This window comes from Epargyreus clarus, unplaced genomic scaffold (genome assembly GCF_041222505.1).
Source record: "Epargyreus clarus isolate Ecla_fem2 unplaced genomic scaffold, WU_Ecla_fem_2.2 ptg000002l, whole genome shotgun sequence".
NCBI classification, from domain to species: domain Eukaryota; kingdom Metazoa; phylum Arthropoda; class Insecta; order Lepidoptera; family Hesperiidae; genus Epargyreus; species Epargyreus clarus.
Genome location: NW_027332210.1, coordinates 9,016,515 through 9,034,873, shown reverse-complemented (window position 1 = coordinate 9,034,873; position 18,359 = coordinate 9,016,515). Strand labels below are relative to the sequence as shown.

The 18,359-nt window shown below is 35.4% G+C and overlaps 1 protein-coding gene across 2 annotated transcripts in view; it reads right to left on the bottom strand.

Moving 5' to 3' along the window:
• Ethr (ecdysis triggering hormone receptor) overlaps positions 1-18,359 on the bottom strand; it is a 119,193-nt gene that overhangs the window by 16,943 nt on the left and 83,891 nt on the right. The window contains exon 4 of one of the 2 annotated variants that reach the window (XM_073079848.1): positions 2,552-3,921. The exons of the other annotated variant lie outside the window; for it this stretch is intronic. Within the exon in view, the coding sequence (XP_072935949.1) occupies positions 2,826-3,921 (1,096 nt within the window). The 3' untranslated portion in view covers positions 2,552-2,825. Of the gene's footprint in view, positions 1-2,551; positions 3,922-18,359 lie in introns of those variants that run through there. 2 annotated transcript variants of the gene reach the window in all.

The window sequence follows — 18,359 nt, the reverse complement described above, 5'->3', positions numbered from 1 at the left end:
TTCAGATATGCAGCTTTCCTCACGACATTTTCCTTCACCGTTTAGCAAGTGGTAATTAATTTCTATTATAATACTCATATAATTTTGAAATCCAATAGTTGCCTGGGATATGAACCTCGGACCCGTCGATCGAGAGGCCGAATTTCTTAACCACTAGGCTATCCCTGCCTTGACAGGTCACATTTAATACGGATTGGTGCGTATAGGGCCTAAAATTAAAATGACAACTGTATTTACTGATCTATTGTAATAGAACAGCACAAAATAATTTTTAAACTCAAATAAAATAGTAATTGAAAAATCAGAACAGTCTTAAATGAAATACAAATACTACAAGGTGAGTTTATATAGCAGCCGTTTTCCATCATTCACAAAGATATTATGCATTTTTCTGAAGTTATACATCTTTTGGCGTTTTGCGTAAACAGGTCCAAGGTTTTTTTCTAGCGTGGAACGGAGTTGCGTGCGCTAATGTAACACATAATATTTTAAAATCACGCCATTAAAGTGTAACTTCTTCCGAGACTACATATCCAATATACTTCTAGATAAATAGCATTTTCTAGCATTTCACCAAAAACCAACTTCTTTATAAACTGACCTTTACAAAACAGACATAAATGGATGTTTAAATTGCCTAATCCCTGTTTCTATCACTTCTAACGTCATTCATACTATACATATCTAAGGGTTAAATTGATACAAGGTTTCAGAATCACTGATTAAACCCCCAAAGGGAATAATTTTATTACTTTGAACCTGTGCTTTTCTTGACGTCAATTTACAACACCATTTCTTTATGGAACGAATTGATTCACAAACTCGGTTTATTTATACTTTTTCTTATTTCATTGAGGGAATATTATTATTATTATCTACATAAAGTTGCTCAAAGCCCCAAAGGACTTTGTGCTTTTGCATATCACGGGACATTGCATATTTTGTAGTATAGAAGTAGCAGACGAGCATGCAGTCCACCTGATGTTAAGTAGCTACTGCCACCCATTCACATGATCTACAATTAACCACAGACAAGACCAGATTCCCACCTGAAGTCGGCCATAGATGCGCCGCTATGTCTGCCTTACTACACCCTTCAAACCAGAACACAGCAGCGCTTAACACTGTTATTATTAGGTAGAAATAGATATAGCGGTGCACCGCCGTAGCCGAGCCACAGTGTTTTTTTTTATAATATAGGAGTAGCAGATGAGCATGCAGTCCACCTGATGGTAAGTGGCTACTGCAGCCCATGGACATCTGTAATCAACCCCAGATAGGATTAGATATTCCTACCTGAGGTCGACCACAGATGCGCCGCTACCCCTGAGGACTAAGCTGGGACGCCTCGGAAAAGTTTGTCTCCCTTACCACACCCTTCAAAACAAAACACAGCAACGCTTAACACTGCTGTTATTAGGCAAAAATAGGTGTGGTGGTGGTGCCACCGGAGTCAAACTACAAAAGGTTCTACCACCTTAAAAACCAATTTCATTCTACCAACCTTACAATATTCAAGAGTTAAAGCAAAATTCTAAAGTTCCTACTAGATAAATTTGTAAACAATGAAGAACATAAGCTTATGTAACATCCCTATCAGTTAAATGACGTAGGTGATGACGTCAAACTGATGCAATTTATCAAGAGCAATAAATATATTTATGGGGTTTGAGTGGCAGTAGCAATTCATGCTGTGATAGCCACTTCAGACTAAGTGTCAGTGGTACAGATGTTCAAGGATTATTGTATAACTACTGACAACTAAAGGACCTGTAACCTGGACTACGATTTTATTGAGCAGATAACGATAAAATTACCACTGAAGTTATACTAAAATAAGGCTGAAAATAATTACTAGAAATACATTTTTTTTATAATATAGGAGTAGCAGACGAGTATGTAGTCCACCTGATGGTATGTGGCTACTGCCGCCCATGGACATCCGTAATCAACTCCAGATAGGATTAGATATTCCTACCAGAGGTCGGCCACAGAAGCGTTACCCCTGAGGACTAAGCTGGAACGCTTCGGAATAGTATGTCTCCCTTACCACACCCTTTAAAACGGAACACAGCAGCGCCTAACACTGTTATTATTAGGCAGAAATAGGTGTAGCGGTGGTGCCGCCGGAGTCGACACACAAAGGGAACCACCTTCATAAAATCTTTTGCATCTATTATTGTTCTCTAATACGTATCCATATAAACTTGCGATTGAAAGTGGGAGAACCAATATAGCTGGACTAGGGGATACCATCACCAAACTCATTTCTAGACTGAAGCAGTTTTTGAGTTTTGGTGAAAGGGTAAGGATGCCGACTGACATACATATAACGCAAACATGCGTCCTCATAATTGGTAACGTATCTGTGGTCGGCTTCTGGTAGAACCCCTGTTCCATAAAGAGTATCCATATGTGGTAAGTAAGAGGTGTCCATATGTGGCATTGACCACTTATATGCTACTTCAAAATTTAAGGAAAAAATATAGATAAGTATAGATATCTCACTGACTTCTAATTGAAGGACGCCATTAAATGATTTAAACGGCTGACAATTATTTCAGCCATTTAATGGCTGTCATGGTGTAATTTACGCGGAACAATGCCGACATGTGCAGTTAAGACAGAAAATCGAAGAAAAATTGCGGAGAAATATTTTTTCATTTGTAAGTGATCTAAAAACTATATGTTTTTAATAATTGATTTTCAAACTTATATCAATTTTTAGTAACCCTTTAAAGAAGAAACTTAGTCTACATAAACATCACGACTAAACCTAAACAAATACAATTGTCCTAAAACCTACCTAAAAGGTTCAATATCAGTCATACAAAACTTTCTGGGAAGTCATATTCTACACTCTTCGATTTCTGGAAGCCAACCACGCAGTCCACTTTAATCTTTTGGTACGACACGAATTTCTTGCTCTCACCCTCTAAACTTTTTGCTTTAGCACTATTTATTAAAACACTCCGTCGTAAAGAGTGGTTTCGACTAGAGCAGTCTAGTTCGATATCCGACCTATTACTTTTAGCACTAGCATTGGAATGACCGATAAACTTCGTGGCATCACCTGTCTCTTTCGTTTTACGATCTTCTAAAACGTCAGATATTTCTGCCATATTGCCTTCGCTCCTCATCCTGTTTATACTCGGTTTCGGATTGGAGCAAACCGGGGCTGATTGTTGTCTAATAAATCGCCGGCTCGTAAAGATTCGCTCGAAGAAGCCGTTCGTTTTCGCGTTATTAGGGTCGTCCTTACTTTCTTTGCTCTCTGATTCCGTGTCGCTTTTATCTAAACTCCCTCTGTGTGTGAATAGTTTCTTCAAGCTGTTTGTTGTTCGTGTCAAACTACTACTTGTGGTTGATCCGTTTGTTATAGTTCTTTGTGCTCGTCGATTCTGTGATCTGTCTGACGATTTCTTGTAACACACGCATACTTTACAGAATCCGATTCGAAACTTTGACGACATCAGGTTATATAATATCGGATTGATAGCTGAATTTATGTACAGCATTATACGAGAGAAGTATAGTAAGTTGTACCATCGTTCTGGGCTAATATTTTCAGATAGTTCTGCTGGAGTTACTATGATCCACAGAGCAATCAGTCTGTACGGCATAAGGCATAGGAAGAAGCAAAGTACAACAGTACCTAGCATCAAGATTACTTGCTTCCTTGCTCTAGCATTGTACGGATCAACAGTTTTGTTCATGACAATCTTAGAGGCGGCTGAAATGAGATTCTTGGCGATGACACTATATAAAATGATAAGAATAATAAGTGGAAGGAGGTAAAGCAGTATGATGACCATAACGAAGAAGGTGATTTCCCAGAAGTTGACGGCTTGGGTGAGGCATTGTGTGACGGTGCCGTCCTGGCGCGTTACCGTGTGGAGCTCAGCGATGGCCAGCACTGGACTGAAACAGAGGAAACCAACGATAAAGATACATCCGATGACAGGAACTAACTACCAGTTAACACAGAAGTGGTCTGAAAGCAGCTTCAAGCATCCATTACAACATTATTAATATAATCTGACTAATGTTTAAACAAATTCCCGTTTTTTTGTTAGATAATGCATGAGGAATGAATGTAATGAACAAATAAATAATTGTTTTCTAATTATTTTTGATAATAAAGACCAATTCCGTGTTAACGTAACAAAACCCGCAACATAATCATAACTCGAATAAAGTAATTAACCGAAAACAGTAATTCCAGTGCGCTTTATAGAAATGAGATTTGTTAATTATTCTGTGCTAAATTAAATAACATTTGGGTAAAATTAATTAAAACAACGTGCGACAAAGCAAAGTGCTTGTTAAATGAGGTGCTGTAATATTTTATATCCGGAATCTCTACCAAAATCCGTTTGAACGTTTTCCAATAATCCCTAGCGATTCAGTCAGTGGGATTTCAGAGTCACTATCTCACAGGACATGTCTTTAAATGGTTTTCGTATGGCTAAAATTGGATTGATGGTCACTGTAAGGTGAACCAACAACCTAGCAGATGGCACCATCAATAGTGTTCTAAGCACGATTCTTGGCTTTATATTTTGGCTTGAGGTATTTTTAATTGCGTCTTTACTGGATGCTCTTGACGTCAACATACATATCGAATTTGAACTCTTATGAGTTATCATAAAACATAATTGAAAAGCACGTTATCTTATATCCTTTAATATGGTGCATATTACAGAACATAACTGAAATCTCGCAATGGATGTAAATAGTTAGCCATTATGAATCAGGACTTCTTCTTCTTACTTTATCAACATAAGTTATATCCTTCGATCACTAATAAGCTAGTGATCGAAGGTTATATCTCATTACATTTCAAGGTCATTCGTCCAATATAAACAAAAGATATAACACGCAAATTACTTCATGTATTCTTTACATAGGTTTTCAGATGTTTTTCAATAAATCTTTAAAATCTAACATACTGTCAAAATACAAAAGAATGCGTTTTGAATGATATGCAACCATACTCGCAAAGTATTCCTTCACAAGTATGCTGTTATACGTTTGCTTTTACACGAAATGGATTTAATTCCACGCTCAATACTTAATATTTAAAATTAAATACGTAGTATGGAGTACAAGTCGAATACAATACTGTAAAAAAATGTTAGTCGCTTGCAAAACGCGCACACGCCTCGCCCTCACTAGATGGCGCGCGATTTTGGTAGAGATTCGCAAAACAAAAAACATAGAAAGCGTCAAACATCGAAGCTGTAACTTATATGAATTTCACGAACCTTGTTATTCAAAGGGTTGTTGATTGTCGTTCGAACTGTGATTCAAGCGACATGCAATGTCCAGGTTAGTTTCGTCACATCGGCGTTTTAAAGCCTGTTTTCGAGGGTCCTGGGCCTCAAACATTGTAATGGATCATTAATTCGCTATGAATATATGTATATTATTTTTAGAATAAGTTTTATATTTAATCGTAAGGTTAGAATATATGTTGACATATTGTAATATAAAAAATTTAAGATAAGTAGAAGAAAACGCGAGTGAAAGGAAAACCTCTCTCTTTATTTTCTTTATTTTGTCATAAAAAATACTAATACATTTGAAGAAACTGAGTCATAACTGATATGTTCATTTCATTATGTCAGTTAACTAAGATCACACAGAAGCGACGAAAGACATGGATGAATTTGTATTATTCACGCTGCACCGTCAATTATATAGAGATCATCGTACCAAAATATTAGGACAGATATTGCTACCACATATAAAATAGATGAGATAATTGAGCGGTTTTATACCGACTATCGTTATATATTAAGTTCATATCAAAATATCATTTAATATTACAGATTTTAGTAAATGTCTTTCCAAATACTATTCGAAATGTTTTAAGCACAAATACAACCCTATTCATAAAATTTTAAACTTTTTAAATGTAAAGTAAGCTTGAGTTAGGTATATAGCATTTATGAATAAAGAATTCAATGTTATCCACAACTGTTAACATTCTATTTACTGTTATATAATATCTCCTTTTCTTTTATTAAATTTCTAAAACGGTTCTAGTTCACTCGACTAGAGATTAAATAAAAACCGTCAAGCTCGAATGGCATTTATTGCGTCACTTGTGCAATAATGTACTTCTGTTCTATTCTTGGCGCAAAACTGTCGTAGAGTAATGCAATATAGCTTTTTGTACGCCAACGCCATCTACCGCTTAGTACCAATATCCAGACTAATGCGACGGGTAGAACGATTGTAATAAATTTAAGGCATACGTCACGCAGAAACGACTACAAGCGCGGACGAACCCCATTTTACATACGAGTATTTCTAAGTTGTCGTTGGTTTTGTATAAAATAGATAAAAGGGCCTTTGTGAGCACCACATCCGCTGTCCACGTCTCTTCTAATTGACACGCGTATAAGGAATATTGCAATTACATTTTAAAATATTACTTTTAGTAAATACAATTATTTTTGTAAATACAGTTTTACGTGTATCTTTACAACCTGTGAGATGTTACATAACATAGGCCTGTGCTCTTGATAGTTTACAAGAGGATCACAATTTTGTTTTCACTCCTATATCACGTGATATAAGAGTACAAGATGTACAGAATGGGCGTGATGACAAATTTTGAACTCCCCTTCTGTAATGTAGGTACATGTCTACTGATTCTAAAATCGTATTACTTCGGCAATAAATTCAGTATTAACGGAAATATTAGCAGTTTTAAAACAAATTTTGAATTAAGCACGAAAACGCTCGCGGGTATCATGGCGTCCGCGAGTGACGTCACGCTTCTATATCCCATAGTAAAGTTCAAGCAATACGGTGACACGCCAAAAAAATGACGTCATTTCGCCCCGATTAGCGTTTTAGACAAGATGGCCGACTGCAGTATTTTATACTTTTATTTTATTGAAAATATAATGAATCCTAAAGTTTTTATTAAAACTGGGCCATTTTTGAGAATGCTTTCAATATATTGTTTTTAAGTAAATCATTTATTCTTCGATTTTTCAATACTGCCATCATGCCCATTGTCGTCAAGATTTCAGTAGAAGTATCGTATCAAATCGCTGTCCAGTAGGACTACCATGAGTTTACAAAAGTATTACTCGCTAGCGACTGCGTAAAATAAATGTATGAAAAATTGTACAGCGCCTCTGGTGGTTACTCGTAGAACTAAAATCCGTAGTGGCGTAACTCGATACGTAAAAAACCTATCGAAATCAAATCGCTAGCGAATGTCATTATGATCTATTGCCATACAAATTCGGTCCCATGAGTCATTAATTTGACAGACGTTGTCAAGAAATACCGTAACGATAGTAGTTATGTTATTCACTAGCAAAATGACAATAGTTTTCTATTTACCATTTCTATAGTGGCGTTTCTATGCCAACTCATGGTAATGCTACTGTAATGTTCTAACTGTACAGAAACAAGAAACAAAGTGCAAATGAAAAATTTCGTTTTCATAAAAAAACTTCCAATGTAGTTTACAACAGAAATAGGTATAAAGTAAATCACAATCAAAACTCTACAAGTTCTACCACTTGTGTTAAACGGTGTCATAAACATTTAAAAAGTATTATGAGTAGAAATTCGTAACAGTACCCTTAGTTTGAGTTTTTACGTTTTTACCAAAAATGACTGTTTTTGTATTTGTTTACGTATTTCCCATACTAATACAATCAGTTCTGATACAATCCGCCAGGGGCGCTAATTGGAAATGTATGTGCAAATACGTAAACAAATACCAAAACTGTATTTATTGTAAAAACGTAAAATCTCATGCTAAGGGTACAGAATGTAAGAATAATAATTATTTTTGTATAAAAAACACAACTAAACTGTCGGACAACTGTCTACAGTCATGAGATTAAAACTGAATAGAAACTACTAAAATATTTGGGTGGCGTCCGCGTTTTAAGTCCTGAATTGTTTTGCTGAATATTTTGTATACTTTAAGCTACTTGTCGTACTGCCAAAGATAAGAGATTGGCGATATATTAATGATATATAACGAATTAGTGAAATAAAAGAAAGATCGACTGTATTAGTCGTGGGGTAGGTTCAATTAAAGGTATTCCTGTAGGAAATTATCATTGTAAGAACATTTTTAAATTACAAAAGAGTATATCTTTAATTTTTAATTGCATTTAAGCTTAAAATGACTTTTAATGTAAAAAGAGTAAATCATTTTTTTTATTTCAGACTAGCTGACCCGGCAAACTTTGTACCGCCTCAAAATCTATTTATCAAATATATTTCATATAAAATATAGCCTTTGTTACTTGTGGATACAACCTGCCCTCCGTCAAATTACTTGGGGCCCCCATTCCATGGAGGCCCACAGTAAAATACCTAGGAGTTACCCTTGACCCGGGCCTCACCTTTAGACCCCACGTCTCTAAGGTCACCCATACCGCCCGCTCTTACATGCGCCGCCTCAACGCCATGATTGGCAGACACAGCAAGTTGTCAGCCAGGAATAAGCGAACGCTGTATAAGGTTTGCATTCGACCGGTGTTAACATACGCCTCTCCAGTCTTCGCTCACGCGAATCCCACCATCCTAGACAAACTCCAGGTCATACAAAATCTTTTTTGTCGTAGGGCACTTAATGCCCCCTGGTATGTCAGGAACGCTGACCTCCACCGCGACCTGGAGCTCGCTCCAATACAACAAGTCCTTAGACAATTCTCTGAAGCGTTCTTCGACCGCTCAGAAAATCATTCCAACCCCTTAATCAAGGGTGCAGCGGACTATGCTGCCCCTCTTCCTACCCGCTACAATTGCCGTCGGCCAAGAAATATCTTGACCGACGCTCCTAACAAACTCTCCACCGATGTGGAGAATCTTCTGGCCGCCCACAGGGGCGTACAACTCTCCATAGAGAATCGTCTTCCCGACGATTCTAGTCTTATTCACGATACGTTGACACCTTCAGTGTCATCTATCCAGCGGTCGCTCTCTAGGGAGCGCCGCTAGCGCCTCTCGTTCCGCAACGAGAGGTCGCTATCCGATGTCGGCTGTACGGTCCCCTTGGACGAATGCCTTTAAAGGAGTTTTTAGTGGGATGGTCTTCCCTTCAGGAGGACCTTTCATTCAGCCCCACACGACGCAGGCACCGGCCGTCGCGGCCTGTAAGTGTTTGGATGCATTTTTTTTACTCCTCCCTCTCCGTAGAGGGTCAGCCCTTTTTCCACCTACATCTGGGCGCCAAAAAAAAAAAAAAAAACTTGTGGATAATGTAGCTTTTTAATGGTAAAAGAATTTTTAAAATCGGTCCAGTAGTTTTTGAGCCTATTCATTACAACCAAACAAACAAACAAAGTTTTTCTCTTTATAATATTAGTGTGGATAAGAAAATGACAATTATATTATATTGAGTCATTCTAATTCTATTTATTCATAAATATTTCAAAATACACAAGGCGGGTCCTATCTACGAGTACTTTGCAGTAACATCGGTCAGCATTATCCTGTTATTTTAATGCAGAACAAATTATTCCATATAAAGTCAATTACAAATAACGTATTTGACTCCACTCCTGAGTGCTAAGATTTTATATGTAAGTTTTTAGGCATCTGAACGCCGAAACCCAAGAATTGTTGTTCAAAATTTATCGTTTATAGTTCCTCTTTTCAAGTACAACAGGTAACTAAACGTTTTTAAGGCGGAAGGTAAGTAGAACCGCAATATCACTCGTAGCTTGAGTTACGAGCGCTTTAAATAAACCCCACATTTACAATAAGCGTTAAGAATTCTCCACGCTACACTTCCAACTTCTTCACTGCGAGATTCTTCACAATAAGGAAATTCTTACGAATTGTTTTAGCTGCAAGATTCTTCACTGCGAGATTCTTCACAACAAGGGAATTCTTACGATTGTTTTAGCTGCAAGTATACTTGTAATACTGTATACTTGGTGCTTAAACAATTCTTGGAAGCTTCGAAACAAAAGTTGCGATGATTCAGTTTCATTCGAAATCATATGCAATTTGGCTTTTCAGGTCTGATACTTAGAGCGCAATATTTAACTTATCGGTTTCGGAGTCGAACCACATAGAACCACCACCTTCAACCTTATTATATTATTATTAGATACCTAATTTATCTTTTAGATGTTTAAAAAATACTTGAAGATTCGTCTACAGCGGCACCAGTCGTCCACCTATCTTATAGCAGCAGCATTCGAACCTATGATATACATAGGAAACCTAAATCGTTCCATTTCTTCTAAAAGATAGCAATGCATTTCACCCTTTATGATATCTTTTATAAAACTATCGCAGCGTATTTTTGTAACTATCACAGCTTTTTCAGGATTATATCTATAGGATTCAACTGCGGCACCAGTGCTTAACCAACCTACTAAGTAGCAACAGCACTCGAAATTATGCTTTACATGGCAATCATAAATTGTTCAAACTTTGTTCTAAAAGATAACAATGCATTTCAGAATTTATGCGTTATCTAACAAACATAAAGAAATATTTGAAGGTGGTAGAACCCTTTGTGGTTCGACTCCGGCGGCACCACCGCCACACCTATTTCTACATAATAACTGCAGTGTTAGGCACTGCTGTGTTCCGGTTTGAAGGGTGTGGTAAGGGAGAAAGACTTTTCCGAGGCATTTCAGCTTAGTCCTCAGGGGTAGCGGCGCATCTGTGGCTGACCTCAGGTAGGAATATCTAATCCTATCTGGGGTTTATTACAGATGTCCATGGGCGGCAGTAGCCACTTACCATCAGGTGGACTGCATGCTCGTCTGCTACTCTTATATTATAAAAATAAACCCTAAATTTTATTCTAAAAGATAGCAATGCATTTCACCCTTTATGATATCTTTTATAACTGTCATTTCTTTTATACAATAAAAGTCAGCATACTTCTGAATCTATCACAGCTATTTAAATACTAGCTCGACATTTCTTTCAATTCTAAATTTCGTTTAAAACCATTCTTTTATTCATAGCCCATTAAGTATAATGAAGGAACATTTGTCTGTCACGATAAATTACAAAACTCTTATAAACTCTTAAATGAGGGTAATTAACAAACCATGTTCTACTAGATTACGGGTGTTGACAACTATATGTTTGATTTTTCAGCGGAAAATAATCTATATATAGATTGATACGGAAATATCAGTACCGATTTTTTTAGTTCAAATGTTCCGTACTACCAGAGTAGTAGTTAAGGAAATTTTTATATCGGACAATTTGTAATTGCTTCCGTAGGCCTTCAGATTCAAATTAATTTAGTTTGGTACTTTTTATCATATGAGTAACGTTTTAAATAAATCTTATACATTTTCAAAAACTATATTGAGATGCTCGGACCATCCTATTAACCATTATACCATGCTCTTCCATCTCTAATAAACTTATAATGACTCAATTTACAACTAAATTTAGTGAAAATTTAGAAATATGTAACATGAAGGACTATACAAAATAAAATTAAAGGTGGTAGAACTCTCTCTGGTTCAACTCTGGCTGCACCACCGTCACATCTATTTCTGATTAATAACACAGCGCTGCTGTGTTTCGCTTTGAAGGGTAAGATACTTAACTTAAGGTTACTTAAGGCGCTCTAACTTAGTCGTCAGGTAGCAATCATATCTGTGGTCAACATCAGGTAGGAATCTTATCTTATTTGAGGTTGATCACAGATGATCTTAGACAGTAGCCACTTTCCATCGCATGGACAACACACTCATTTGCTACGTCTATATTAAAAAAAATAATCAGTTAAATTAAAGTTGTTTGAAACTTAGTAGTAGTAGTCGTACCAACAAAGCCAGCTAATAAAAAGCTTGTAAGAACATTTTATTCTTACCACAAATGATATGTCGGTCTACAAGTTTACAAGTCGTCTATAAAATGCAGAGCTGCTGCAAGTAATGTGTAACATAAAACTGAGTTTCTGTGACTGTGGTATTCTGACGATCTTGATCCGCTAGTCTAAGATACGACATTGAGAATGACGAGATATTTCTTTATGTAAAGGATGAAGGGGATTTATTGATAATTTTGCATTTCTGCTGTTTGACTACACTGTTAAGACGACCAGGGGGGTTACTTTCATCTCTTAAAACAGTATTATTTTAATCAAATATTGAAATTTCGTACCACGACCTCGTTAAAGTAAGATTGTTTTTATAATATTACAATAAGCAGCTTTGTATTATGTCGGTCGAATTTTTTTATTCTTTTTCTTGCAAGAAATTTAACTTTTTAAGCAAAATATGACTATTTCAGTTGGTTTTATACAATGGATAAGCGAAAAATTAATATGGGTTTAAATTTGTTCAACTGCGTATGACGGAACACAATCAAGACCGTGGTGCGAAAGAGACGACACTAGTTTCGATGTCTCCTTTCCTCTTGGATAAGGAATAGACAAATTACTCATTCTTTTACATCACTCGGCAGGAATAAAACAAATCTGTTTTAAGGAGGTCGAGGTACGAAACAAAATAATGTTGATACACTATTGAAATAAAACTTTCCTGAACTATGATGATTTTTAAAAGATGGTGGTATGCCCTTAGGTTTTTATTGTAATAACATAAATTGGACATGACTCGACTATAGGCACCACTGCTATTCCTATTTCTGATTAGTAGCAGCATTGTTAAAGGTTGATGTGTTATCGTTTATAGGAGAGACACGAACACCAGTCATTCCATCTTTGTCGTCAGGGCGGCGCAACTGTGGCCGACCTACAATAGATTTACAATACTTGATTACAGATGGCTCCATACCAAGAATTACAGCATTTAATTCCTACTTCCACATTATAATAAAAAAATAAGAATACGACCTTTCGTAAACTAAACTAAACGCTAGTACGTTATAATAATGTACGAAACTTATGAAAATATTATCTTTAAGTAGTTGACCCGGTAAACGTTGTGTTGCCATATAAATAAATAAATGTTAAGAGTGAACAACCCATATCACTTAGGGGTATAAAAAATAGATAGTAGCCGATACTCAGACCTACTGAATATGCATATAAAATTTGGTGTAAATCGGTAAAACCGTTTCGGAGGAGTACGGTAACTAACATTGTGACACGAGAATTTTATATACATATAAGAAGATATAGAAAATATTATCCCATAAGAAAATACTATACATACCAAAGAGAAAAAAATTGAAGGATGAATCCTTTAAAAATCATTAAAATAACTTGCAGTCTGCTTGAAACTCATAAAAACTACCAACATAAACTATGTAAATTGTAAACTATTTCCTATTGTTACAATTCCCCGGACTCCATTTTATCATTCCAACTTTATAAGGCGATGCGAACAAACTATTTGGAATTCCTGCCAGTTTCCTGGAACTTGTAGACTCCAAAACACAAAGTTTGACCGCAAAACAACTTGTAAAAAGTCTAATTGATACTTATTGCTTTCGCATTCTTTAACCTATTCGTATTTCTACCATATTTTCTTGATCTCTTTTTCTTTTACTCAATTCATTCACTTATTTTTATTGGCCTTTTTTGTAGATTTTGAGAGCTTATAACATTTTTATGTAATCTAATGTATGCACCCTATATAATGTCACCAATCACCACCAACCGTAGATATCTGTATAAAGCGTAGGTAGGATTAGAAATACTACTCTAATAGTTCTACATCCACATCCTATCTACCACAGATGCGTTGGTATCCTTGATAACAAGGTTGAAACGCCTCGAATAAGCAGATATGTCTTCTTTACCATATCATTAGCACAGAACACTAGTGCTATAAGGCAGAGATAGCTGTGGTGGTAGTGCTGGAGTCGAATCACACATCGTTCTACCTTTAATATCACTCATACTATAGTAATACTAGACATTTGAAACCCAAAACAAGTACCTATCAAAACACTTAGAAAACCTCAAGCGTGCAAGTAAAGTTGGATCGTAAACTTTTAGTACTTGTACAAACAGATAATCTTTGTTGTCAAAATAACGTTATTAAATGATATTGAGTCAACTGTAATCAACCACAGATAGGATTACCCGAAGGTATAATCCTACCCGAGGTCGGCCACAGATGCGCCGCTATCCCTGAATATTAAGCTGGAATACCTCGGAAAAGTATGTCTCCCTTACCACACCCTTCAAACCAGAACACAGCAGCGCTTAACAATGATGTTATAAGCCAGAAAGGGTTCTACCACCTTCAAAACACATCACACACACAGACACTTAAAAATCCTCAAGCATAACGTGCAAGTAAAGTTGGATCGTAAACTTTTAGTACTTGTACAAACAGATAATCTTAGTTGTCAAAATAACCTTATTTAATGATATTGAGCTACCATTAAATCGTTTTCGCCTACTTTCAGAACCATTTATTTGCAAACAACAATATAAATGTATAAACGAATTTGTCCCCTATACTTGGAGCGTAACGTCGATATTTGTGTGTCAAGTAAATAATTGTGTTTAGAAAAGGTTATATTTTTACAAGATTGGTATGGAAATGAAGTGGCTGGGGGAATACGGGATATAATTACTAAGTTGATAAGTAGATATCGTGTTTGTATTACTTGGTATTGCATTTCACTATTACCGTTTTCCTTGTAGGGATCTTCCTTATCGTTTTTTTAGTATTTACCAAATCAGTAAATTTATTATCCCCTATTTTCGATCTTTAATTGATAAATACAATATACATTTTAAAAAATCTACATGTCAAAAACAGGTTCTTTATAATACTTAATAATAATGGCCCAATTCGATTAGGATTTTTTTATAATATAGGATGAGCAAACGAGCACTCAATCCACGTGATAGAAAATGGCTCCTGCCACCTATGGATAACTGTAATCAACCTCAGATAAGATTACAGTTCTATCTAAGGTTGCTCACAAATCCGTTCCTACCAATGATGATTAATTGGTGTGCTTCGTATAAGAGAAACGAAGACACATACTTTTTCATTATGGAGACTATTCTGACAACTTCTGAAAAAATAATGCCAAAGGTTTTATCGAAATTATCATATCATATCGTACCCTTACCACGAGTTTTCAAAACATCCCACAATTTTACGTTACGTTTACTCAATCCATTATTCTATTCCGTTTGCTTAGTAGACTGAGTAAACGTAACAATACGTAAGTGCTCAAGTCTTTTTGTCTACCTCAAATGTTCACAAAAAAGAGAGACAAAACATAAAGCGCCATTTGTCAATTTAGATATTTAATGTTACCTTCCCTACGTCAGTAAGATAATATATCTATGGTTACCTTACTGACACTATAGTTCTGATACAGTCCGCTAGGGGCGCTGATTGGACATTGTATGGGCAAGTTCGTAAACAAATGCAACAAAACAGTCATATTTGTCAAAACATAAAAACTCTTGGTAAGGGTACTGATCATAAAATATGATTGTTTACAAAATAAACTACAATGGCTACTTTCATAACAAAAGAAACGAATATCATTAACTTTCAAAAAAGTCGTGAATATCACAGACATTTGAAAATAAGCACTAAAATAAATAAATCCTAAGAAAAATTGAATTTTAAAAATCACACTCAAGGCATTTACATGATTTACAAATTCTGACACTGAATATAACTGTAGCATGTAGATTTTCGACTTTAAACTATCTTTTGGTAAAAGAAAAGTCAGCGTTTTTTGATATTCAAATCTTGGCTCATTTCATATGCCATTCCATTGAAAAGCATTTCTAAAAAACAGGAGAGAATTGTTTAAATTTATAGATACTTGCGTTATAAGTATTTGCGTTAAAACATTAACATGGTGAAGAAAAACATCGTGAGGAGCTTGCACGCCCGAGTTCTTTAAATAATTCGCCAAGTAATGAAATGAAATGAAATGAAATGAAATATGTTTATTTGTATAGGCCAACGGCGGCACTTACAAATTGTCAGTTACAATATTTTCTTAAACTACTACCGGATCGGAACGCGACCTCTACTGAGAAGATCCGGTAAGAAACTCAGTGGGTTTGTCTTTTTTAATTTTAAAAATAATTATTAATAATTATTATTTATAAATAATTATGTACGAGTCGAACTCGCACATGGAGGCTTCCGTACTAACAAATGTTCATTATTTTTTACTTATTTTTATTTATTTTATTATTTAACAATACTTAGTTATATGACACAACAATAGATGGCGTTGGGGTGATGATGAATGATACGTAAACAACGTATAATAAAATTAAAATATCTGTAGATTACGCCTGGGATTTGAACCTCGGACCCCTCGATCGAGAGGCCGAATTTCTTAACCACTATCACTATCACTATCACTGCCTTTAATACAATTTTGCAAAATTCACATATAAGTAGTATGAAAAATAGTTTAAAAGGACTTTTGTAAATTTCTCAAAGCATCGAATTATTAGGCTAATATTTTTGTCAATTTCGCCGTCTTATGCTAACGAATCCACCGTTCTCTCAGGGTTCAAATTTCAGATGCTAAACGTAATGAAATAATTTTAACAGAAGTTAAGCGAAATTGAAAGGATTTTTGCATATTTAACCCTCGAAGTTAACTCAAATTGGAGGTAAAACAATTTCGTCTTCTCGCCTTAAAAATCCAAGATTTATATCATAACTAGCTAACCTGGCAAACGTTGTGTTGCCATATAAATAAAAAATGTTAAGGGTGAACAACTCTTATCACTTAGGGGTATTAAAAATAAATAGTAACCGATTCTCAGACCTACTGAATATGCATATACTCGTAAAATTTGGTGAAAATCGGTATAGCCGTTTCGGAGGAGTACGGTAACTAACATTGTGACACGAGAATTTTATATATAAGATATGCATATGAAATGAAATGAAATGAAATATATATTTATTTGTATAGGCCAACGACGGCACTTACAAATTGTCAGGTACCAATATTTTTCTTAAACTACTACCGGATCGGAACGCGACCTCTACTGAGAAGACCCGGTAAGAAACTCAGTGGGTTTGTTTTTTTTTTTAAAATAATAATTCTTCTCCTTTTTTTAATGCCATCATTTTTACATATAATAGAAATGAATTATCCTTTATAAAAATGAGTTCATGAAAACATAATTATGAAAATTCAAAAATATAATTTTCAGTCCGAAAATTCTAATCGGCTTATAAATGCACATTTCCATGCGAATGCACACGATCATGAAACTCCAACTAAATTGTTACTGACTGAAATTTCGTAATCCTCTATGGACATAAGCCGATTAGATACGAAGGGTAGCTGTTGAATTAATTTTTTACTATTCATATTCATGATATTATTAAAATATTATGAATATGAATAGTAGTCCGGTGACCGTTCCACCACGCGGGTCGTCGTAGTGGGGCCGTCACCAGACCGGTAGGTTTGACGAGCAGAGGGTCCAGGGTTCGATCCCCGGCCAGACAGATAATTAAAAAAATTAAATAACCCGTTCTCTATTCATTTGTCCGGTTTATTCTCCGATCTAAGGGAGCCAATATACGAGCGACAGTTCGCGTGGCGACCGCTGGCGATTGTCTTCAGCGACTGACAACCGACCAACGACTGTCGCAGCCACGGAACAACGAATCCTGTTGCCGCAGCCTCTCATGAACCGTCGACAGTAACCCCCCTCGATAGCGCGGACTGACGCTCGTATTATCTTTTTGACGCTCGTATCCTACGGCCCTATTTAGAATCACCTAAAGATATGGTGTCATATGTCGGTTCATCGAATTGATAGGAAATATTAAATGAAATATACATAGTTAATATATAGTAACAAGTTAATACACAACATTATTAAATCATACCACATTTTGTACACAAAGATTTCCAATTTTCGCTGTCAATCTGGAATGGAAATCAATTTTAACACCGAGCTTAAACATAAGCTAAGCTAAAGCTCCGTGTAAAGAGAAAATAGATTATAATCAACGTTTAAGCTGATATTTATGTTTTGTACGTTGTATATAATTTTGTTAGATAAAAAAAGAGTACGACGAAAAGCTTAATTCTGATTGAGTAGGCTTAAAATATTCCGAGCTTTAGATAAAATAGCGTATTTTGCTATAAACTTTCAAAATATGTAAAGTAATATTTATAGATTTAAAACTAAATAATTGTTTTGTTTAATTTTTGTATCATATATTACGATATTATAAAAGTCGAAAGGTAAAACAATAGGCATAAAACATAATTTTAAAGTGTACTTAGTCCAAATTTCACATTATCAAAAGTCAATATTATTTATGTAATTTAATAAACGAGTCAGAAATTTGTATTAGATAAAAATATGAAGTAATATATAAATAAAAAGTGCAAATCGGATTCTTAAAAATATCCCATACATAACCTTCTGTCTGAAGTCA